This window comes from Lynx rufus, unplaced genomic scaffold (genome assembly GCF_022079265.1).
Source record: "Lynx rufus isolate CCGP_SWC_20201006 ecotype Redwood Valley unplaced genomic scaffold, mLynRuf1.p SCAF_24, whole genome shotgun sequence".
Lineage (NCBI taxonomy): Eukaryota > Metazoa > Chordata > Mammalia > Carnivora > Felidae > Lynx > Lynx rufus.
The window spans coordinates 21,099,459-21,124,062 of record NW_025814839.1 but is presented as its reverse complement, the minus strand read 5'-3'; the positions used below and the strand labels follow the sequence as shown (position 1 = coordinate 21,124,062).

At 49.5% G+C, this 24,604-nt stretch overlaps 1 protein-coding gene across 1 annotated transcript in view; it reads left to right on the top strand.

The window, feature by feature from the left end:
- The window catches only part of MYO18B (myosin XVIIIB), a 240,288-nt gene extending 216,717 nt beyond the window's left edge, over window positions 1–23,571 (top strand). Inside the window, exon 42 of the mRNA XM_047088398.1 lies at window positions 22,335–23,571. Coding sequence (XP_046944354.1) covers window positions 22,335–23,571 — 1,237 coding nt within the window. The remainder of the gene's footprint in view (window positions 1–22,334) is intronic.
- Window positions 23,572–24,604: the final 1,033 nt, after the last annotated feature.

The window sequence follows — 24,604 nt, the reverse complement described above, 5'->3', positions numbered from 1 at the left end:
GGGTGATGGATTCAGTTACAGCCTGAGACGAAACTCTCGCAAATCTGTAGGATTGCCAACAATAGGTTCCTTCAATAAACGGGCCTCAGGATGCACCCTTAGTTTAGGGCTTAAATCCATCATCACCCTAGTTTTTCAGCCTCGTTTCTCTCAGCTCATTTGGTTTTCCTTTTCAAGGGCGGCCCTCTTATAATTAGGAGCTAACAGCCATAAATCAGAAATTATGGATTAAGCAGATGCGTAATTAAGATGAAATGCATACTCCTTTTGTGGTAACAGAAGACCCAACGTGAAAAGACAGAAAGAAAAGTCAGAGACTCAAGGAGCAAATACAGACAATCCCTTCCTGACTTGAAATGTGTTTGCTCTGAAGGAGGGGGCTGTCTCTACAAAAAGAAGGGGGTGGAAGTTCATGCTAACCTTTCAGGCATATTCAGCAAATGGCAAATGTCTGACGCATGCCTGCAGATAATCTTAGGCTGAAAAACTTGACATCGAAAATATCAGAGAGAGGCTCCTAGAGTGTGGATGCATCAGGGGAGTTAATTAAAGCAAGATCATCTGATTACTGCTCTTAATTAAAAACAAAGACCTATATGGAGAAAAAGCCACCTCCTCCGTGAACCCCAAAGGTTGAGGACTTATTCTCTCCTGATAAGTAAACGCCCCTGTTTCTCCCCATTGGCCAGTGTATAAGGCAGTGAAGCAGAACTGGAGGCAGCCATAACAGCATGTGAATGCGTGTTAACATAATATCCGAGCTTTGTAATTATAATCGCACCGGCATACGATTTTGTCGTGTTCGCTCTGTCGCACTGTCGGATATTGTGTTACTTACAAACTGGAGGTTTGTCAAGCAAGCCTACGGGTGCCATTTTTCCAACAGCATTTGGTCTGTCTCTCTGTGTCACATTTTGGTGATTCTTGCAACATTTCCAACTTTCCCCTCATTATTTTATTTGCCATGGCCATCTGTGATCCGTGATCTCTGATGTTGCCATTGTAATTATCCTGGAGCGCCACGAAACACATCCATGTAAGATGGTGAACTTAGTCAGTAAGTGTTGTGTATGTTCTGACGACCCTACTGATCCACCGTGTCCCAGCCCCTCTCCCTCTCCTTGGGCCTCCCTATTTCCTACGACACGGCGATATTAAAATTAGGCCAACGAATAACCCTACAGTGTCCTCTAAGTGTGCATGTGAAAGGAAAAGTCGCACATCTCTCCCTTTAGATCAAAAGTTAGACACGATTCAGCTTAGTGAGGAAGGCACCTCGAAAGCTCAGAGAGGCCGAAAGCTGGGCCTCTTGTGCCAAACGCTTAGCCGACCGGGTGGACACGAAGGAAAAGTTCTGGAGGGAAATGACAAGTGCTACTCCAGTGAATTCACGAATGATAAGGAAAGAAACAGGCTTCCTGCTGATCTGGAGAAAGTTTCAGTGGTCTGGATGAGGATCAAACCTGGCACCACACTCCCTTAAGCCAAAGCCCAATCCAGAGCAAGGCCCGAACTCTCTTCCATTCCGTGAGGGCTGAGAGAGGTGCGGAAGCCGCAGAAGAAACGTTCGAAGCTAGCAGAGATTGGGTCACGAGGTTTAAGGAAAGACGCCGCCCCCGGAACCCAAGCTGCAGCAAGTTATCCAGAAGATCTGGCTAAGGTCATTCGTGAAGACAGCAGAGGCTCAGTGCAGACGGAAGCTCCCACTGTCGGAGGACTTTCGCAGCTAGAGAGGAGAAGCCGAGGCCCGACCTCAAAGCTTCCCAGGACAGGCTGACTCATGTGTTAGGGGCTGGTGCAGCTGATGTCTTTGAGTGGAAGCCAGGGTCCACTGACCAGTCTGAAAATCTGGGGTGCTCAAGCATTGTGCTAAGTCTGCTCTGCCTGCGCTCTGTAAGGTGAACAACAAAGCCTGGAGGGCAGCACATCTGCTCACAGCGTGGTTTCCTGAAGACTTCAAGCCTGCTGTTGAGACCTGCTGCTCGGAACGCAAAGACTCCTTTCCAAATATTCCTGTCCATCGGTAGCACACCCGGTCACCCAAGAGCTCCGATGGCGTGGGGGTGTACGATGAGATTAATGCTGTTTTCAGGCCTGCTAACACAACATCCATTCTGCAGCCCATGGACCAAGGAGTAATTTCAACTTTCAGGTCTTATGATGGAAGAAATGCATCCGAAAGCCTAGAGAGCCGCCATAGACAGGGAGTCCTCTGATGGATCCGGGCAAATTGGGAAGCTTCTGGAAAGCACTCACCATTCTGAAGAACATTAAGAACGTTCTTGATTCACGGGAGAGGTCAAGACAGCGACGTTAACAGGAGTGCGGACGAAGTGGATTCCATCCCGCATGGAAGGGTGGAGGAGTCTAGACTTGAGTTGGGGAGGTAGCTGCAGATGGGGTGGAGACAGCAGGAGAGCAGGGACTGGAGGTGGAGCCTGAAGGGGGAACCGAATTGCTAGAAACCCGTGGTAAGCGTGAGCAGAGGAGGAGTTGCTTCTTCTCACGGATGAGCAAAGAGAGTGGTTCCTGGAGATGAACTGTGCTCCTTGTGAGGATGCCGCGAAGACTGTTGACGTGACAAGAAGGCATTCAGAAGGTTCTACACACGTAGCTGAGAAAGCAGTGGTGGGGTCTGCAAGGACGGTCTCCAATTCTGAAAGAGTTTCCACTGTGGCTAAAATGCTATGAAACACCATCGCCTGCTGCAGAGGAATCATTCGTGAAAGGGAGAGTCAACTGATGGGGCGCACAACATGCGGGCTTATTTTAAGAAACTGCCACAGCCACCCCAGCCTTCAGCGACCTTCACCCTGATCAGTCAGCAGCCATCACCACTGAGGCCAGACCCTCCACCAGCAAAACGATGATGGCTCACCAAAAACTCAGATGATGGTTCACATTTTTAACAATAAAGGTTTAATTAAGGTATGGACTTGATCAGGCTTTTTTTTAATGTTTATTTTTGAGAGAGACAGAGTATGAGCAGGGGAGGGGCAGAGAGAGAGAGGGAGACACAGAATCGGAAGCAGGCTCCAGGCTCCGAGCGGTCAGCACAGAGCTCGACGCGGGGCTCGAACTCATAGACCGCGAGATCATGACCTGAGCCGAAGTCGGAAGCCTGACAGACTAAACCGTCCAGGCGCCCCTTAAGTATGCTTTTAAAAAACATAATGCTGTTGCACACCTAATGGACTATGATGTAATAGTGTAGTGCAAACATAACTTTAATGTGCACTGGAAAACTAATAAATTTACTTGACTCGCTTTATTGAAATCCTCACTTTACTGCGGTGGTCTGGAACGGGACCCACACTATCTCCGAGGCATGCCTGTAGTGACGTGCGTGGTAAGGATCCTTAGCCCTTCGGTTACATCCTAAGTGGCCGAACACCCGTGTGAGTGGGAGGTGGGAGGCTGCCGTGGTTTGGGTGCACGGACGGAAGTTGCAGCATGTGGATTCCAACCCTCTATTTGCTCCTTTGCGGCAGCGAGATCTGGGGCAAGATCTTTCAACTTCTCTGTCCGTGTTTCTCTGTGAATAAATCTGGGTTGTTGTCAGGTTAATGAGATGATGCACACATTTGTCTTCATTCGGAGCCTGGCACCTAGAGAGAGCTCAAGAAAATTAGCTTTATTCGTGTCAGTATCTGCTGGATGCCCAGAGGAAGCCCAGGAGACAGACATTCCCCCCATGTGGCAGCAGAGGAATCTGAGGCCCAGAGACAGAGAGGAGACAACCGATTCAGGCACAGATGGTCTTACCCGGCTTCTAGAGCTCTGCCTGAGGCAGAGCCTGCCTCCACATGCTCAGGCAGCTATCGCCAGGGCCTCACCCCCCTTTTTCTTCCCCTCTCCCCTTCCGAGTCCTCAGGCTTGTCCCAGGACAGCTCAGAGCAGTGGTGCTCCAGGGACAGTGAAAGGGCAGGAGGCAAGGAGGGACCATAAACTTCTTGTCTATTTTCCTTATATCTGTATCCCTGGGGCTGGTACACAGTTGGTGCTCAATGAATGTTTGTCGAGTGAGTAACTGACCATAACATCCAGGCTGGAACAGAAATAGTAACCATACTTGGTCACAGCTCAGCCCTGACTGCGAGTCACAGAGAGTCGGTAATTGACCAGTATCCCATAGCAGCCAAGCGGAAGGGCGGGTATTGGAACCCAGGTTTGAATCCCTCCAAAGCCTGTATTTGTATCTGCTTCCCTGCCATGGGCTCTCTGACATTTATCCAAGGTTGGCGATGCAGATTACTCACCTGCGGCATTTACTGGCATACAGCTGTTCTTACTATTAAAACTGCATAAGGATTATTACTCAACATTCAGCAGCCATCCGAAAGATACCTACTGAGTGCCAGATCCCCCAGATCAAGCCCTGAACATTTTGAGCACTGTCCTTGGAACACGTTTCCAATTTAAAGCTGCAAGAACTTCTGAGTTGGAAAGAAGCCCTAGAATTATCTGATGTGATTTGTTCATTACACAGACGGGGGACATGGAGGTATGGAGAGGGAAATACCTTACCCAAGCGTATAGTGACGGCCTGGCTTAGAGCTCAAGTGCCCTCCAGCTCTTCCTAATTGCACAAGTAATCTACAAATACTCCCTGCCCCCGCTCCCCGCCCTGTTCAGGAACTCAAAATAGAACAGATAAAGCTAAAACCCTCTTAACCACGGTGACCCCCATCTCAGCTCCCTTCCCAAAGGTATCCACCATCAATGATAGGATGCTTTGTTATGTACATGATGGGGTTCATAAATTCTTACAATGTCTTTCTCTCCTTCGACATCCCTCAACAATATATTTTGGCGATCATTCCTTATCAGTATGCCTAGGTCTGTTACCATTCTTTTAATGCCTGCAAAAGATGTGCAAGCTAAGCCATGGATTCTTTAATTAAAGTCTTCTTGTTCCGCTTTTAGCTGTTTTCAAGGTATTTTCTCTGAGCTTGTAAGCCTTTAAAACACACACACATTCAGGGCGCCTGGGTGGCTTAGTCGGTGAAGCGTCCGACATGGGCTCAGGTGGTGATCTCGCGGTCGTGAGATCGAGCCCCACGTCGGGCTCGTGTGCTGAGTGTGGAGGCTGCTTGGAACTCTCTCTCTCTACCCCTCCCCTGCTCATGCATGCACTCTGTCTCTCTCTCTCTCTCTCTCTCCCCACCCCCCCATCTCTCAAAATAAATAAATAAAACTTTAAATTAAAAAAAAATAAAAACACACGCATTCTCATCCACATGGGCAGACTCTTCTCAGGGTCCAAGGGCATTTGCATTTTAAACTTGATTAGATACTACTACCAGATATGGGTACCAGATCGTCCCAGTGTCCTTTCTGCCAGGAGACGGTAGGTAGTAGAGCCTGAGACGCCCGTGTCCCCAGCCCCGTGTTACCTGGCACGTCGTAGGGCTCAATAGAGGAGACTCTTGGACGTTTCGAATTTGACTGAGAAAGAAGGTCACTTTAAAAACAGAGGAGAGAGAGAAAGCAGTCTTCTGCCAGAAAAATAAAAGCATTCACTGCATTATTTATAAGGGACGTCAGCCCCAGAGAAATACACCTAGAGCCTTATGATTTACAGACCAGGAACCGTGCAGCTGCTGCTGATAAATGCAAGCGCTTCTGGAGATGGAGACACTAAATTACCTTCGTGGCCCCCAGAGAGGAAGTTTATGGGTTTGGTGGTGGCAGGAACACTTGGCTCAGGAATCTCTCTTAACACCTGGCTGCAGGTAGTGCCAGGGCCATCCAGGGACGGTCAGCTCGGCCCCTGCCGTGTGCCTGGCCTCTCCGGCCACTGCCCTGCTGGAAGAGTGTTAAAGCAGGGGACCTCTCCCCATCTTCCCTCTGGTCTCAGAAGACGAGATCCGGCCCTGCCGGCACCCATTTTGCACCCCACGCACCCCCCTCCCCTGCAGCCCTCTGGTCCACTTAGTGTCCCCTCTCTCTCCTGTCTGCTCAACTGCCCATTCCGGTCGTCCTTCTTCACGAGTGAGAAACACCTTGAGGTCCTCCCCATCCTAATGGTGTGCTCCCCCCCGTCACCCCGGAGTCCCACCGAAGTCCACCTTTTTCTCCTCTTTGGAGCCAGGCTTCTTCAGAGTGGGGGTCCGCACGTGCCATCTGCACTCATACGCCTCACGTTTGTGCCTCGTTCGTTGCCTACAACCCGGAGCCCGGCCCCCACCGCTCCCTGAAACCTGCCTTACCACGCCAGTAGATTCCCAAGGGACAAAAGGGGGGATGTTCTCCAGTCTTGATCTTTTTTCTAGACTTATCCTTGCCCTTAGCAACTGCCGAACACTTCTCTATTTACTTGACCTCTTAGACATTTCTGCTCCTTGGAACTCCTCAAACCCCTGGTCTTTTCCTTCCCACCCCCAGTCCCCAAATGTGTGTGGGTGGGGAGTTTCACGGGGCGCCACCATCATCTGGCTGCTTTGCTTTCCACCTGATCCCAGACCATCGTCTCGTGATTTTTAACACCCCTATCGTAAGTGGGAAAACCCCCAGTCTAGACCTCCAACTCTTACATTCTCCCGGGTTTTAAATGGAGACATCACATCTCACTGCCTGTACCGAGAAGATCGCCAACCACCGCTAACCAGATGTCTTCACTCAGCATATCTGGGAGGAAACTCCTGCCTTCCCGCCTACTCTGTGTTATCAGTGTCGAATTTGGTGGTTCTCTCATTCATAAAGCCTCCCAAGCTGGGTCGTCTCAGACTCTCATGCCTTCTCTTTCGTCCTCATATTCATCGGATCCCCAAATCTTGTTTATTCTGCCCCGTCTCAACGTTCTTGGCTCTCTCTGCTTCTTTTCCATCCTCACCACCAACACCTGTAAGTCAGGCTACCGTCATTTCTGTCCTAGGTGCTGGCAAAGAACTTCCAATATTGTCCTTCCTTCGTCCATTCTCTATACTTCAGCCAGGGTGACGCTTTTAAAATGAAAGTCTAGTTGGGGCGCCTGGGTGGCTCAGTCGGTTGAGCGTCCGACTTCGGCTCAGGTCATGCTCACAGTCCGTGGGTTCGAGCCCCGTGTCAGGCTCTGGGCCGACAGCTCGGAGCCAGGAGCCTGCTTCGGATTCTGTGTCTCCCTCTGTCTCTCTGCCCCTCCCCCGCTCATGCTCTGTCTCTCTGCCTCTCCAAAATAAAGAAATGTAATAAAAAAAATTAAAACAAATTAAGATGAAAGTCTAGTTGCAGTGGCTTCCCGTCTCTTACTGCAAGAGTCAGCAAACTCCTGCTTGCAGGCCAAACTTGGCCCTCGACCTGATTTTACAAAGTTTTATTGGAACACAGCCTTGTTCACGTTTTTGTTTTTGATTTTACATATTGTTTATGACTATCTTTGCACCGTGATGGCAGAATTGAGTACTTGTAATGGAAATCAGATGGCTTTTAAGCTAAAAATAATTGCCATCTGCCCTTGACAGAAAACTTTGGTGATCTCTGCCCTCCCGGAATGAACAGGATGGAATTCAGACGCCTTAGCAGGCTTACGGCGCCCTTCATGATCTGGCTTTTGCCTGCCTTTCTGGTCTCATTACCCTCTCTGTCTTCTTCATATTTTGTGCCCCATATGGACTAGAGCTCTCCCCCATACATTATGTTCTTGGCCCCCCTCTTTGATCTTTTGTCCATGATATTCTCTCTGACTAGACACCCTTCTCTTGTTTCTGTGCTGAGCAGACTCTTACTCATTCTCCAAGACTCAGCTCGTGGGTTACCTGCCTTTGGAGGCTTCCTGATGCCCCGGCTGGGTCAGGTGCATGACCACCACAGTCCTACAGGCCCCACACAGCCCTCTCCCATAGCACTTACCATATTATGTTGAGCTTATCTGTTTGGGTGTCTTTCTCCCTCATGGGGCAGTGAGCCTTTTAAGGAAACAAACTTCACCTTTTTCCTCTTGTACCTCAACACCTAGCACAGTGGCTGACACATAGTAGACACTCAATAAATATGCATGGAACAAAAGAGTGACAGTGGATAGAGAAGTAGGCTGGCCCCACATAAGAGTGATTTGATGGCTAATGCTGGTAATCAATACCAAGGGTGGACTTCCCAGGCTGGTTGACTGTCTCCAGTGTTGATGGAATGTAGAGGGGAATACTCAAGGTCTGGGCCTCAGCAACCCCAGAATGCAGACCGGGGGTAGAGGTCAGTGGCGGGCACTGTGTTAAACTAGATGTGGCAGAGGTCTTGAAGACATGCTTCAAAAGAGGTAAGAGGAGATAACAGGCTTTGCAGTGTGGTTGACCTGGTTTCTAATCCAAACTTATCAGCCACTTGACCATGAGCTTGTTATAGTGTCTGAGTCACTACCTCAGAAAAAAGCCCGACTCAAACTGGCTTATACAAAATGAAAAATACTATTATCTCATGCAGCTTAGAAACCAAAGGTAGGTCTAGTTTCAGGCATTAGGGGATCCAGGGATTCAGAAGTGATCATGGGGATTGGATCCTTCAGCAACCTCTCTGCTCCACTCCTCTCTGCATTGGCTTTTTTCTGAGGTAGCAAGATGGCAGCCGAGATCTTCAAGCTCATGCCTGTACCACTCAGAGTCCAAAAGTAAAGAGAAGTAACCTCTCTTCTAAACAGTTCCACAAAAATCCTGAGCTTGGCTTTCATTGGCCCAAAGGGAATCACATGTCTGTTCCAAACCAGTCAGACAGATAAGGGGAATGAAGGAGCCTTTTACCTTAGGCTCAAGTTGGTGTTCTCACCTGGTTCTGGAATATAGGTTTTATTCCCACTCAAACCATAGAAACACTGGGGGAGGAAGGGTTTCCCCAAAGGACAACAGAATGCCTTACCTGGAGCAGAAAACTAATAGGGGGTGGATAAATTTTTTTAAAAAAATAAACAAAGCAGGGGCACCTGGGTGGCTCAGTCGGTTGAGCGTCCGACTTCAGCTCAGGTCATGATCTCACAGTCCGTGAGTTCAAGCCCCGCGTCGGGCTCTGTGCTGACAGCTCAGAGCCTGGAGCCTGCTTTGGATTCTGTGTCTCCCTCTCTCTCTGCCCCTCCCCTGCTCATGCTCTGTCTCTCTCTGTCTCAAAAATAAATAAAAACATTAAAAAAAACTTTAAAATAAGCAAAGCAAATGTTCTCCACCAAGGGGAAGGTTGCATTATGTGAGTGGACAAAATTATGCAGACAGAGCGGGGGGACGGGGGTTGGAGAAGGGACGAGAAGGGGTAGGAGAGGAGAGTGAGAACAGAGAAGACATATTCAAGTGTTTGAGGTCCAATTTGGTAGCCTTGGGAAGTCCACATAAAATTGTGTGTACCCTGGTCAGAGACTTTCTTTATCCCTAAATTTCAGTGACCCATCTATCACCACATAATTAGTGACGCCGTGCTTGGAATTTATTACCAAACATGGCTCTCCACTGTTGCTATTGGACTTGTACCATATTGCAATGTGAGCATGGAGATTATTGTATAAATTATTCTCACTCACATAATCATCGTGATTTTAATTACTGTGTAATCTTCGCTAATTACTGTTGTATGTATCATTTGCTTTGGTGCCGATTTAACACAACCGCTGTTCGTTTGGCTAAACGATGGCATGACAACTTTTCCTTTTTCTGGGAAAAATTTGCTTTCTGTAAACATTTGCAGCCCTATACTCGCGGCTTGCAGCTCTCGGTTTAAAAAAGAACAAGATTGAGACACCAACTTCCTTTCGCCCCGTTGATTTTTACGTGGGATGAGGCTGGCTTGAATTAGTAAAAAGGTCTAAATTACAGGGTATTGTTTTTAAAATAAAGTCGTATGCCTTTCAGGGAAGTGCAATTACTCTACTACAGAAAGGAAGGCAAGGATGGGTCACACGAGGCCTGCTTAAATGATTAGATAAGATTCGTTTGTAATTAGTTCATTAATTATGTAAATGTGAATGGATGGTACTTAGCATTAAAAACAGCTTGTTCCCAAAGTAGGTTAAGCATCCACCGCTAATCTTATTTCAATAGTACATTTATTTACTGGTCTCTGCATTCTCAGAACCAGAGCTCAGAATCATTTTAATCCATCCTGAATATACTTCATGAAGAGGCCTCCCATGAATACGGTTTTATGTCTTCCTGGGACAAACAGGTTCTATTCCATTTTACCACTATTAGGAAGTTTAGTGGAAACTGAAACATTTTACCACATTTACCATGGACCCAAGGTCTGAGCAAGCAGAACCAGAAGTCCGGCTCTGCCCAGGATTCATCCTTGGAGCCAACAGGATTCTTGGACAGGTTTCCATGAGAAGGCGGGGGTGGGGGGGGCGGCTATTTTCTATCTAAAACTCCAGGTCTTGAATGGTGGATCTATGGACCTTTCGGGAATTTTGAGGCTCATCTAATTTAGCTGCAGGTTTGTGTAAAAACACTGGGATTCATCGGTGATGGTTCAGAACATTCTTTTGGAATCTGTGGCTCTCCCGTTGGGCTCTATGTCCGTGAAGTAGACCCACTGTCGATATATACAACCAGGAAAGTGCATCTGTATGAAATTTTCCAGAATTGGTCCTACCTGTGTCATGACAACCCAAATCAAAACCAGATCGTCCCAGGTGCCCCTACAACCCTTCTTGGGTCTGTTCCAGTCATGACCTCCTCCTTCCTCACAGGTAACTACCACCCTGACTTCTAACACTATAAATTAGATAGGTTTTGAACTCAATATGAAAGAAAGCATCCAGTAGTAAGTGCTCTTTGGCCTCTGGCTTCTTTCTCTTAATATTACGTTTTTGAGTTTCCTTCATACTGTTGTTACGTAACAACATGTTGTTCTGCTTTGTTTTCTTTGCTCTCTAGTCCAGAACTGCGGTTCTCAACTGGGGGCAGTTATGCAACCCCCTCTCTGCCAAGAGATAGTTGATCATGTCTGGAGACATTTTTGGTCGTCCTAGCAGAGAGGGGTGTTACTGTAGAGCCCAGGATGCCTCTGAACATCCTATGATGCACAGGACTGGCCACGAAGAACTATCTGGTCTAAAACGTCAATTATGCCACCACTGAGAAACCCTAGTCTATAATATTCCATTGTAGAAATATGTAATAATGATTTATTCATTCTGATAATAGACATTCAGGTTGTTTCTCGTTTAACACTGTTATGAATAGCACTACTGTGAGCAATCTTGTACAGATCTTTTGTCGCATGGATTGAGATTTCTGTTGGGTGTATACCCAGGAGTAAAATTGCTGAGAGGTGTATTTTCAACTTTAGTAATTGTTGTCAAGACAGGGGAAACAATTTACCTTCCCACCAGCAGGAAACGGGGGTTCCATTTGCTCTGCATTGTTGCTAACACTTGGTCCTGTCATTTTTTTAATGTTAGCTATCCTGGTGGATATGAGTTAGGGCCATGTTTTTTGGTTTTAACTTGTACATTCCTGATAAATGAGCCTCTTCATGTGCTCATCTGTTCTCTGGGATATCCTCTTTGGTGAAATGTCTGATGAAGTCTTTTTCTCATTATGGTTTTTCTTTTGGGTTGTTTCTTCATTATTGATTTGTAGGAGTCTTAACTATATTCTACATGTAAGTCCTTTCTTTTTTCCTTATGTTTTTAAAGTTTATTTGGTTTTGAAAGAGAGAGAGAGAGCACACAGGCGAGTGAGCAGGGGAGGGGAATAGAGAGAGGGAGACACAGAATCCAAAGCAGCCTCCAGGCTCTGAGCTGTCAGCACAGAGCCCCACGTGGGGCTCAAACTCACAAACCATGAGATCCTGACCTGAGCCGAAGTCGGAGGCTTAACCGACTGAACCACCCAGGCGCCCCTACATGTAAGTCCTTTCTTGAGTAAGAGGATCTACTCCATTTGGTAGGATGCCTTTTTCACTCTCCTGTGGTTTATTTTGACAAACAGAAGTTATTCATTATAATATAACTGAATTCAGAATATTTTCCCTTTATGGTTGGTGCTTTATATATCCCATCGAGGAGTTATTTGCCTATTCCCAATTTATGAAAATATCTCTCTGTGTTTTCCAGTAAATGCTGTATTGATATAACTTTTATATCTAGATATGCAATTCATCAGGAATTGATATTTATGTTGTGAGGTAAGGGTTAAGATTCATAGCCATGTAAATATGCAATTAGTCTTGCGTGTGTGTTTGAAAAGAAATCATATTTTCCACATTTTAAAACTGTATCATCTTCTATTAAAGCAACTGATTTTATATATATTCTAGACCCCATTCTATTCCATGTTTCTACTTGTCTATCTTTGAGCTGATTTATCATTGCCTTAATTAATGTAGCTTTATATGTATGTCTTGATATCTGACTGTGTGTTCCTGAGATTAGTTCTTCTTCCTCAAGATCAGCAATTTTCTAGGGGAAAAGTGCCACAGAGCTGGGCTCACCTCAACATTCTTTCCTCTTTCCAGAACTTAATCCTTTAAGTCTTGGTGGCTTCGGTGCCCTCCGATGCCTGTAAATTTAAACTTAGCTTTTCTAGTTTTTCTAAGCGCAGATCTTCTCTGATACAAGCTCATCTATCATATCTGGAAATTGAATGCTGAGCTAGCTTTTCTACTCCCTTTGCTCAGTAAACATTTCTTCTTTAGTTTCCATGCCTAAGACGATGTGAAGGTTCACTCGTATTTCCTTCCAGTCATAACGCGGTGAATCGACTTTCCCTTTTAGACTTTAAGATTCTGTACTGCGAGGGATCATGGATTCAGTAAAGGATGTATTGTTACTGGATGGATGTAAGGAGGGCTGGCTGGCTGGCTGGCTGGCTGGTTGAATAATTTCCACTCACTTAAAACTGTGTTTTCATGAGGAACTGGGTACTTTTATGAATACGTCTAAGATTTTTTTTTGTGTGTGTGGCTATTGCCTTTGCACCATGTTTCGCTGCGGCAATGTCTACGAAAAGTGAAGGAAGGCACTGAACATGTATTAAAGTGTGTTGGACCCAAGTTGAATCTCCAATCCAATTAGAGATTTTAATGCCTTTACATATCCAGTTTGTCCTTTCAAAACACTGTGGAAATTGTATCAGAAGATCAAGAAGTATAGACCCAGATCTTCCACTGTCCCGTCAGACTATGAGCTGAGATGTTCTCTTCCCTTCTCTGGTGTTCCAGGTGTAGGATGAGGTGCTCAAGCTCTTTCTATTCTGATATTCCAGAAGTTGACAAGAATCCGTAGCAGTGAAACCAGGCTTTTGGCTTGGGATTAGACCTGAAGCATGCCCTCCAGCCTGTGTACCAGATATTGGCTTTGAATCTATTCTCCTTAAGCTCAGAGCAGTGGGATTGGCTGGCTGAGAAGCAGCACTGCCGGGGTCTGAATTCATCAACGAGAGGAGCCCTTTTGTTCATTCTATCTACGTTTCCACATTCCCCTCTTTCCCTCTCCTCCTCCGTTTCTTCATTCTTTCCATTCCGTGAACTTGCCTTCAGATGCTCTTGAGATACCCAGGATTCATAGAAGAAAAATTCGATCTAGTTCATAGCAGTCTTGTTGGGAGTTATAAGTAAGTCAACAAGCAATTGCAGTACGGAGTGATGGAGGCAGGGTGCACAAGGGTTATGAGAGCCCAAAGAGGCACCTCTCCCAGCCTGGGAGGTGGGGGAAGGCTTTCTGGAGGAGGCTAACCTTGGGCTCAACATTGAAGGATGAGTAAAAATGTTTGCTGGGTTTTTTTGTTTTGTTTTTATTTTTGGTTTTTTTGGTAATATAGAGCAATGGTTCTTCCAAATCACCTTCTTTCGTCTTCTTAATACTTTTCTACTGCAGAAGTACCTAGGCACCATCCACTCTAGTAGCCTTAATTTGACAATGACTGGAGTTTTGTATATCAGCTTCATTTCTGCCTTCACCTCCTTTGCTACCTCTGTCTGTATCTAAACACATTTTTTTTTTGATGCTGAACAATGTGCAAGTAAGTGGAAAACATCAGGATGGTTCTTCTTAAAATAGTTTCCCATCTTCCTCCTCAGAGGAAGGACATTTCCCAACTATTATAGCACTCTTGTACTTAGGAAAATTAACAAATCCATAAGGTCATCCAAGATCCAAACATCCATATTACCCCCAATATCCTAAAATTGTCTGTATCGCTGTTCATTGTATTTGGTGGTTTTGTTTCTTTAATCTCTCTCTATTTTTTTTTAATTTTTTTAACATTTACTCGGTTTTGAGAGACAGAGAGAGACAGAGCATGAGCGGGGGAGGGACAGAGAGAGAGGGAGACACAGAATCCGAAGCAGGCTCCAGGCTCTAAGCTGTCGGCACACAGCCCAACGCAGGGTTCGAACCCACGAACTGTGAGATCATGACCTGAGCTGAAGTTGGATGTTCAACCAACTGAGCCACCCAGGCACCCCTAATCTCTCTTTAAAACAAAAAAAATTGGTAGAATTTATTTGAGGGGGAAGTTTCAGAAGGATATAGAAAAATTAAGCAGGAGGTACAGAGAGTACCCAAATATCTCCTCTGCCCACACACAGTTTCCCCTCTTATTCACATCTTGGTTTTTAGCCTTTATCCCCTTTGAAACTGGAATGGTCCCCTCACTACTCCCCCATTGTGCTGAAATAATTTTCTTTCTTTTTTTTTTTTTTTTTTTTTTGTATAGAGTTCCAGGGATGATTCTGATGGGCAAGTGTGTTCAAAAACTGTTAATTGTAGTCCTTGTACGTAGTAACCACTAGAATGTATGGGTGAGGCCAAGGCAAAATCTGCAGATGCCCCAAAGGTATGCAGACAGGTATCTGCTGAGGGTGGGTCGCTGGATTGGTTTTGGCAAAGCCTCAAGGACTCAGCACCCACTTAAGATCGGAGGGAACAGCAAGGAAGCCTTGAGAGTTATCTTGGCCTCCTAGCATCCATTATATTATAAGAAATATAAGATATTAACAGAGTCTTTAATCTGACTTGAGTCATGGTACCATCAGGCCAGGAAGAACGAAGCTCACTGCAGCTGAACACGCCTCTTTGGTTCTCCCCTCCCATGGCTCCCTCCTTGCTTTGAGCCTTGCAGATGGATGGCCCTTCTAAGCCTTGGTTGGTTTCCTTGCCTTAGATGGATGGCCTTTCTAAGCCTTGGTTGGTTTCCTTGCCTTGAGATTTAGATGAGGAGCCCTCACTTGTCAAGGGTTTTGCAGATTGAATAAGCTCACAAGTGGCAGTTGGGGGGTGGGGGGACGGGAATCTCCTCCTGCTGCATGGCGTCTCTTTCTTACCATCACCACCCAAACCCTACCCCGCTTCCAGAAGCCTCACTCAACCCCACCCACATCCTCCAGAAAGGCCATGCATGCAGGCTCCAACACCTCTCTCCTTTGCCAACCTCTCGCTGCTCTTAGTCTGAGGCTCAATTTACCTGGAACTTTTGCCCTGCTGGCCCTTCTCATGGGCTTATCCAGCCTCCACTCTGCCGTGTGCTCTGCAGGAGGGGAAGACAGCACGCCATCAGCTGCCATGAGCTCCGCCTAGCATTGTATACAGTCAGACAGAGATGAGAACCTGCTATTTCCTCAGCAAGCCCATGCGCCTCTCTGAGCCTCGGTTTCCTTGTCTGTACAATAGGACGATAAAGGAGAACAGAGCAGTTAGGAGGCATGGGTCCCGGAGTTGGCTTGCCTCCGTGTTCTCTGATTTATTACGTGACAAATTACTCATCCTTCCTTTGTGACACAGGAAGGTGACAGCAGTGGATTATAACAGAGGGCCGTCATGAAGATGAAATCAAGTAACACCCGTGAAGCCTAAAAACACAAGATACAGCAGCCATTATTATGCAGAATTCAGCGGCACACTGTAGGGGCTTAATAAATGTCTCACGTTCCTATCCCATCACGCACAGTTGGTGGGCACCGTGTCAGCTTTTATTACAGGTTATCCATTGTCGTGTTGGACGTGGTCACAAAACCTACAGGTCATCTAAAAAAGACATCTGGTTTCCCGTCCCAGGCCTCGCCAGTATTAGAACATCTATACATTTTTAATTTCCTCTTTAATTTCAGGGTGTGGATGAAGAATGGGGGCGACAGCATATCTTGGGGGACGATTCATGGTGTCATTAAGTCTGCCTTGAGTTTCCTGTGGCTCCTGTTGGTCCCGGCTCTGCCCAGACTCAGACCCAGGAATTATTTTTGCCGCGTGATTGCGTCTGATGCCGGTGAATCCCATGTCTCTCCTTGTCTCGGGCCTCACTTTTTTCGTTCATTTTGTGCCAGTGGAATTGGAAAAATATATACATGCAGCTATGGGCTCTACCGGTTGAGTTTTCCACTCGGCTTTCTGCCTGGAGGGCATGTGATGTCACAGAAGGAAAAAAGGGATGAGTTTCAGATCTGGCCAACCGGGGTTCACAATCAGGCCCAGCCACTTTGCCGCGCGACCTTGGGCGAATGGCTTCTCATCAGTGAGACTCAGGTTCCTTATCTGCAAGATGGGGCGATAATTCTGATCCTGACGAGATCACGCGTTCAAATTGCGGGCACATACAGGTGCATTTTTCATTCTTCGCCCGACATCCGTGAAGCATCTATTCATGTGGTGAAACAGTGGAGCCACGTTCACGGACATCCTGGCAGGGGAAGAGGCGTGGTTCGCGCTGGAGACACGGGTCTCAGCAGCTGGCTCATAATAATGTGGCCCAACAGACCACTTCAATATCCTTGTCCTTTTCTACTCAGAACAGGATCATATAGAGCAACTGCTTATTCTTGAACATCTGCCCTCAGTCTGGGGCCTTCTCTAATCCTGATGGAAAGGGCCATTAAAGGAAAATGAACAAGCATTAAGAATTTTTTTTTAATTAAAAAAAATTTTTTATTTATTTTTGAGAGAAAGAGAGCGAGACAAGGTGTAAGGAGGGGAGGGGCAGAGAGAGAGGGAGACAGAATCCCAAGTAGGCTCCGGGCTCTGAGCTGTCAGCGCAGAGCCCGACACGGGGCTCGAACTCACGAACCATGAGATCATGACCTGAGCCGAAGTCATACACTTAACCGACTGAGCCACCCAGGCGCCCAAGATTTCCAAACATACATTTACTAGTAGCGACGTTTTGAAATGAATAAGTAATACGTGCACGTTGAAGGGCACCGCCCTTTGCCTTCATGGAGTGCTGGGGGCAGGTGGAGGTGGCCCCGGGCAACACTTCTGGGAACTGACTATCCCTATGGCCTATGTCCTCTCTGATTCCGCACAGATCCCTGTGAGATAGGGCGCTGTGGTTCCCAGTCCTACAGTTGAGTCATCTCCGGTTCTACAAGAAACCTGGCTGGGACAGAAGACAGCCAGGATTTGAACCTGGACGTGTCTGTCTTCCTCTGAAGCCCATTTTCTTAGCCTTGGAGGTTAGAAAGTAGAAATTCCAGTACTTCTGGATCTTCTGTATTTCCTATCTTGATATCCCTAATAGACCTTCATGAGGTTAAGCCACCAGTACTTAGAGCACTTTCATGGATATTTTCTTCTTCCTCGGTTCACTTAATAAACCTGCGACGCGCCAGTCATTGCCGCTTCATGCATTCATCGGCACACACTCGTTGAGTACCTACTAGGTGCTGCGGCATTGACACTTCATTCATTCATTCGGCACATGTTTGTGGAGCGGCTGTTCGGTGCTCTTGTCTCCACAACGTTGCAAAGTTGACCTGGTGTCCCCCGTTTCACAGCTGGGGACACTGAGGCTCAGTTAGGGGACTGTCCCCAAAACCATGTGGCTGGTGAGTGGCAGAAGCAGAGTAAGCTGCCGGTGACAAATGCTATGTGGACATTGCAGGGCTCAGAGGAAGTTTAAGAGGACGGTGCTGCGGGCAGTGGGGTCAGCTATCCTGGGATTGCAACCCCACCTCTGTCACTGTAACCTCTGTATGCTTGTGGAGGTCACCCCACCTTGCCATGCTTGGAGGTCATGATTCCTATGTCCAGGTAAATACCTATGTTACAGGTAAAGACTGTGAATGAACGTGACCGTCCGCTCCATGAGGGCAGCTGGCCCATCCATCAGCTTGGTCTCCCTCGTGTGCATGGCACCCAGCACAGGACCTGGCACACAGGGGGTGCCCAACCAGAGGTAGCTGTGCCAGTGACGCTTGACTACCCAGTTAGGGGACCCACCCAGCACTGTCGTGGCTAGATGCGCAGGGAGGCCCGCTGGCTCCTGACGGCAGGGATGCTTGAAATCTAGTCTTTTTTGGATAGACTAAAGGCTAGACAGCAGAAGTTCCCAAGATGCTCCTGGAGTCTCTCCTTAGAGAAGCACGGTATCCCCGCCTAGCACTTGTCCACACCTGTGTCCCAGCCACTTGCAGAGCATCCCATCCGTTATCCCTCGCCCTGGCCAAGGTTGTGGGAGGCAGGCACAGCGACGTCTTGATTATCTGCCATCCATCCATCATGTGATGCTGATGGAAGAGGGTTTCATCTGTGCCCAGCTGTCCTCTACGGGCAAAAAATGAGTCTTCCCGGGCCCCTGGATGATGACAGCAGGCTGGTTCGAAATGCCCCAAGCCGGGTCAGACATGGAGAGGATCGTCCTGCCTCAAAAGGCAGAACGGGGACCCTCTCCCTGAAGCCTGTGCGAGGGCGTCTGCATTCATGTTCAATTCTGCAGTCTCCACCCGGAAAGGAGTGGATGCAAGGGGCTTTGTACTTTGGTAATGCAGATGGGAACTAGAGGCCGGCATCGCAGAGATGTGGGTGGATTTCTGAACGGTAGACCCAGCCACCACTTCTTTCTCTCCTGCTGTCCCTCCCATCCCTTCCCCATGTCACCTGCCTACATCCCCCTCTTCCTCCTCCTCCTCCTCATCCATTCAGCGCCCCAGGAGTCTGCACAGCTTGGCTTGTGTTCCTGCTTCAAGCCTACCAGCTGAGGCTCTGAACGCACCAGGCAACTCCAAGAAGGCGGGACCCAGCCCACCCCACCCCCAGAACACCAGGCCCTTGGGGCCGAGCCCAGGGACCGCCCGGCTGGGGCCTGAGCCACTGCGCTGGGACGTTTTGGTTTGCACCCCTTATGGAAGGCACTGCACCTGGTGGGTCTTGGGGAAGGCGGTCCGATCTGGCCAGTCTGGTGGAGCTGGGGTCCCCGGGACTTGGGCCCAGTGAGCCTGTACCCTGTGTCCCGGGCACCAGCTCTCACAGCCTGGGGCCTCCAGACCCCCAGCCCTAGGCCGCTGACGGCTTGCCATGCCCCCAGCCCATCCCACTTGGTCAAAGAAGAAAAGGGCAGATCTTCCACTGCCAGCCTGCGCCCCTCCCACGTCCCCCCTCCCCTGTCTTTGCCCTCAGACACCCTCTTCCTTCCCCTCTCCATCAGTCGAGCTCTTTCCCCCTCCTCTCCGGACCCCCATCTCTCCTGACTGCAGGTGCTAGCTCGTCGGCTTCTTCTTCTTCCCGCTTCCCTCTGCCCCTCCTCCCCGTCTCCCGTTCTTCTAGGACCTCTTCCTCGTAGACTCTGTTTCCAAGGTAGACTTGATTCAGTTCAACTACATTTACTGAGCAGCTGCTCTGTGCTGGGCTCAGTGCCAAGTCAGAGTGTGCAGGGGTGACAGCCTGTGCGGTCCAGACAGCAGGGCTGGGGGCAGTGGGGCTTCCCCGCCACCTCTCCGTCTGCCTTTCCCTCCTTCCTCTCCCTCCCCCCTCCTCCCGTTCCTCCTCCTCTTCTCCCTCCTCCTCCCCCTTTCTCCTGCCTTTTTCCTCCTCCTCTTCCCCTCCTCCTCCCCCTTTCTCCTGCCTCCTTCCTCCTCCTCTCCCCCTCCTCCCTTTCCTTCTCCTCCTCTTCTCCCTCCTCCTCCCCCATTCTCCTGCCTCCTTCCTCCTCCTCTTCCCCTCCTTCTAACTTCTGTCCCCTCCCTGCCCCCATGCCCTGTCCCGGCATCCACAGCCAGCCCTCCGGGTGGGAGCTGGGATGAGCAGGATAGCAACATCCCGGGAGACTCAGCAGCAGGTGCTCCCGACGCTGCCATCCCCACATGGCAGACGACGGTTGAGGCTGAGCTCCCCAGACACATTCATCACGCCCACCTCCCTTCAGGGCCAAGGCAGGACGGAAATGACTTTTGTCGGGCTCTTGCGGCAGCCCACTGCCCCCGGCAGCTCCCAGAGCTGTTTATTTTAAAAAAGCAAAGATAAAGAAAACAGTGAGAATGCCGTCCTGCGGCTTGCTCAGGGAGGGGACTCCACCCCGATGATACTGACAGCACACCTTCAGGTCCCCACAACAGGGGCCCTCCAGCCCGTGTCCAGCGGTGACACAGATGGAAGGTGACAGCCAAGAAATGGGAAAGGAGGCAGCTGCTCCAGGGAAATTGTGTGGCTTCTGTCTTAGCACAGTGGGATTGGAGGGGGGGGGGCGGGAACCAAGCTTTCTCGGGCACCATGAGCCACAAGGTCACCTGTTCATTCATTCATCCGCTCATCCCTCCTGGAGCTTGAACTGAGGCTTTCATTGAGTCTAGAGGTGGGTTAGGCTTGAAACTCAGAGATTCTGGGAGAAATTGTGATCACCATTAACTGTTACTTGTTAATGATGCGCAGTCTCTAGTTCCTGGTTATTAATTGTGCATCTTGCTGCTCTTATTTGAGGAGCCAGGGCCAGCTCTGTGTTCCTTCCTGTGACTTCCCCACGTGTCATATCATGACGGGGTGCCTCCCTTTCAGACCGGATGCTGGGAAGGGCTTGGCACCAGGAGACTGGTGTGGCTGGACCACAAGAGGGGGACTCAAGGCAGGAGGCTGGGAAGGGAGTAGGGAGCCTGATCCCGCAAGAGAAGGACTGAGGGTGGGGGGAGAGTTGGTGATGGAGATAGCTTACCCACACCACCTCAACCCCGTGGCCTCCCCACCACACCCCCCCAACCATGACCTTGACCCTCCACCCAGCTGACCAAGGGAATAAGGAGATGAACACAGCCAGCCCTGTGCCCATCACTCATGGAATCATTGCCATGGAGACCAACCACAGACCTGCGGTCTCGGGAGGCTCTTGCCAACCCCAAGAGAGAGAGACAGATAGGATGGTTAAAGCTTTGGCCTCAGGAGCTCAGGAAGGCAGAATATAATTCCCTAGAAAAGATCTTGATCCCCTTGCCCTGTCTGTACCCTCCTCCGCCCTCTGGGTATCTCCTCGGGGGGACCTTCGGTTTCGCTTCCCTCCCAGATCCAAGAGCCCTTTGGGACATTGTGGTCAGCTCATTTCCTTCTAAACCATCCTGTGTGATTGGGAGCGGAAATGGTGATACCACACAGCAGTGAGCAAGAAACCCTCTTCAGCATCTTGTACCCGAATCCCAACCCTCCCCACCCCCGCCCCAGTGTGCAGGGGGCTGGATCCTATTGTCACAACCGGAGAAGCCGTCTATAGAGAAGCAGAATAATGACTAGAGACCTGCATATACATGGCCCGTGGCCGCCCTCAGGCCCCAGCCCCCGGCCCTGTCTGCTGTGCCAAAGCTCCGACATCCCTACCCCTTTCGCTTTTTCATAAATGTTGACTTTGCCGTGGGTGAGAAGGGGGTCGTTTCTCTTAGGGAGAGGGCAAATAGATTTTATTTATTACAGGAATGGCTGAGGGGACTCTGGTCTCTCTCCTGTAAAGATGCCCTTTATTTTATAGTCTATAATTTCGTCTCGCTGCGAGGTTCCCATTTTTCAGAGGGGGAGTGTTTTTGGCTCCGCCTGTTGTGAAAATGCCTCTGCATCAAAGCCAAGCCTGGTGTAGTCCCGGAATAGAAACCGTCTGTCCTCTCGTGTATAGACTCAGTTTCATGTCTCTTTTATGAAAGCCTTTCTCTTCTGGCGGGGGGCGGGGGGGGTGTTTTTCTTACCTCCACCCCGTAAAACAATTGAGGGGTGTCATGGAACATCCCACTGAGACATATTTGGGTCATTGATTCTCAAAAGCCCTGCTTGGTGGGACCTTCCTCTGGGCTTGGCCCTAAGTCAATAAATAAATACCCCCCCCAACCACCACAGGACCCCCTCGAAGTCTCCAAGGAGCAAACGACTTATGTCACAGCGGGCCCTGGGGTGGTGGGTCCTATCATGTCAGACAGGATGCCTCATAAATCTAAGCCACTGTCCTCGCTGCCATTTTAATCTACTCACACGTAGTTAGCTGGGTTTAATTAGAGGCAGAAACTACATCTCAGAAAGCAGCAAGAAATCATTTGCGTGGCTTCAGTTTACACTTGAAGTCATTCGGTTCATTTGAGAGCGCGGTTAGGGACGGCACGTCCAAAGAAAACTCATATTAGTGCCTGTGCATAGTGCCCTCGTACCAACCACACAGACTGTATGAATTGCGTGGTTTCTACTGACCGCACTTGTCTTCTTGGCACAGGATCAACGAGGAGACCAGGGATGCAGAGAGGTCCCAGCCGGCGTCGGCCCTGAGCAGACCCCGGACCATGCGGAGCCAGACCTCGGGGGACAAGTCTGTTTCACCCCTCTCCCTCCGGCGACAGAAGTACTACCACTTGGGGGACGGTGATGAGTGTGGCGGGCAGAAGCAGCCCACGGAGAGACTGGGAGCACGGTCTTCCTCCCCGGCTTCTCGGAGTCCAGACTCGTCCCCAGGGTCCAGGGAAAAGCTGCCCAGCCCCTCGGCGGCCCTGTCGGAGTTCGTGGAAGGTCTCCGGAGGAAGAGAGCTCAGAAGGGACAGGGCTCCACGCTGAGCCTGGAGGACTGGCCCACTCTACCCATTTACCAGACCACCGGGGCATCCACGCTGCGGAGGTCCAGGGCGGGCAGTGACGAGGGAGACCTCTCGCTGGGGTTTGGGGCACAATCGGCCCTGGAAAAGGAGGGCGCCTCCGGGACGTCGGCCGGGCTCCTGCGGTCCACCAGCCTGAAATGCATCTCTTCCCCCAGCACAGAGGGTACCACGCTGCTGCCCAAGAAGCCGAAGACCAGGTTCAGCTCCTGCGATTCCCTCTTTGAATCAGGGCAGAGCTCGGGGAGAACACTGAGCTCCCCAAGCACATCCAGGGACCTGGTCTTGTCACCCACGCTGCGCCCGCGGAGGCGCTGTCTGGAGTCCTCACTGGACGAGACGGGCTGTCCAGACCTCGGGAAGGAGCCTCTCGTCTTCCAGAACCGCCAATTCGCCCACCTCATGGGGGAACCTCTGGACAGTGATCCGTTCACCTGGAAGGTCCCAAGCCTCAACTACAAACGCAAGACCAAAGTGGATTTCGATGACTTCCTCCCAGCCATCCGGAAGCCCGAGGCTCCTGTGTCCTTGGCCAGAGCGGCCAAAGAGGGTCAGGACAGTCCGCGGCATCCGCGCATCCACTTTGAGACAGAGGAGGCCGACCGGACCTTCCTCTCAGGGATCCAGACCATTTTGAAAAAGAGTCCGGAGTCCAAGGAGGACCCCGCTCACCTCTCTGACTCGTCCTCCTCCTCCAGCTCCATCGTGTCCTTCAAAAGCGCCGACAGCATCAAGAGCCGACCAAGAATCCCGCGGCTGGACGGTGACGGTGGCGAGCGAACATCCCCCGAGAGCAGAGAGCCGGGGGCAGGGAGGAAAGACGAGGATGTTGAGAGCATCATGAAGAAATATCTGCAGAAGTAGGAGCCAGTGCAGGTAAAAGAGGCAGGCGGGGACTGTTCTTGGGGAATGAGAACCAAATAGCCCACGCGGGTCTGGCGGCCTGGAGACAAACCTGTTGCTGTCACTGCCTTCCACGCTGTGAGTGATTTCTCTAGAGACCACGGGTTTTAGAGGTTTTTGCGGAAATAATGAGTTGCCGTTTGCAAAGCTGTCTGCTAGGTGCCACTGATCCCTTAGCACTTTAAGATGCGGACCTGTCGGAAAGCCGGGGGGTCCCGTGGGGCAACACTAAAGAAGGTTCTGGGCTTCGGGTTTCCCCACCCTTGCCTGGTAGTCTTTCCAGGGCTCCATCTACCTGGAGCTGGACGAGCCGAGATGGCATTCTGTCCACCTGACGACGGCAGATCTGTGGGGGAGGGTCAGGCCAGGGTAGAAGGGGCTTTGAGAATAGTGGAGCGGAACTCTTTTTTTTTTTTTTAAAGAGACAGAGAGCATGCAAGAGAGAGAGCAGGGGAGGGGCAGAGAGAGAGTGAGGGAGAGAGAGAACCTCAAGCAGGCTCTAGGCCCAGTGCAGAGTCCGACGCAGGGCTCGATATCATGACCCTGAGAGCATGACATGAACCAAAATCAAGAATCAGACGCTTAACCGACTGAGCCACCCAGGGGCCCCTGGAGTCTGACTCTTGCATTAAGTAGCCAGAGAGAAACTGAGGCCCCAGGTTGGGGGGAGGGGCAAGTACAAAGTTGCCCAGAGAAGCAGTGGGAGAAACAAGGCTTCCCTCTGCCTCCTCTCCTCCCCCAGTGCTAATCCTGCCACTTCTCCAGACTAAAGGTTAAGAGGAGGGGTCCACTGCTCATAATGGCTTACAATTCATTGGCTGGGTATATCAAGCAAGTCACTTAGTATCCACAGTAACCCCAAAAGGTGGTTAGTATGATTTATTCCCATTTTACAGGTTGGCAAACAGAATCAAAAAAGTTAAGGCCCTTGTACGAAATCACCCAGACAGAACTGGCACCCGTAACTCCGGAGACCCCACTTGTATCTGCAATA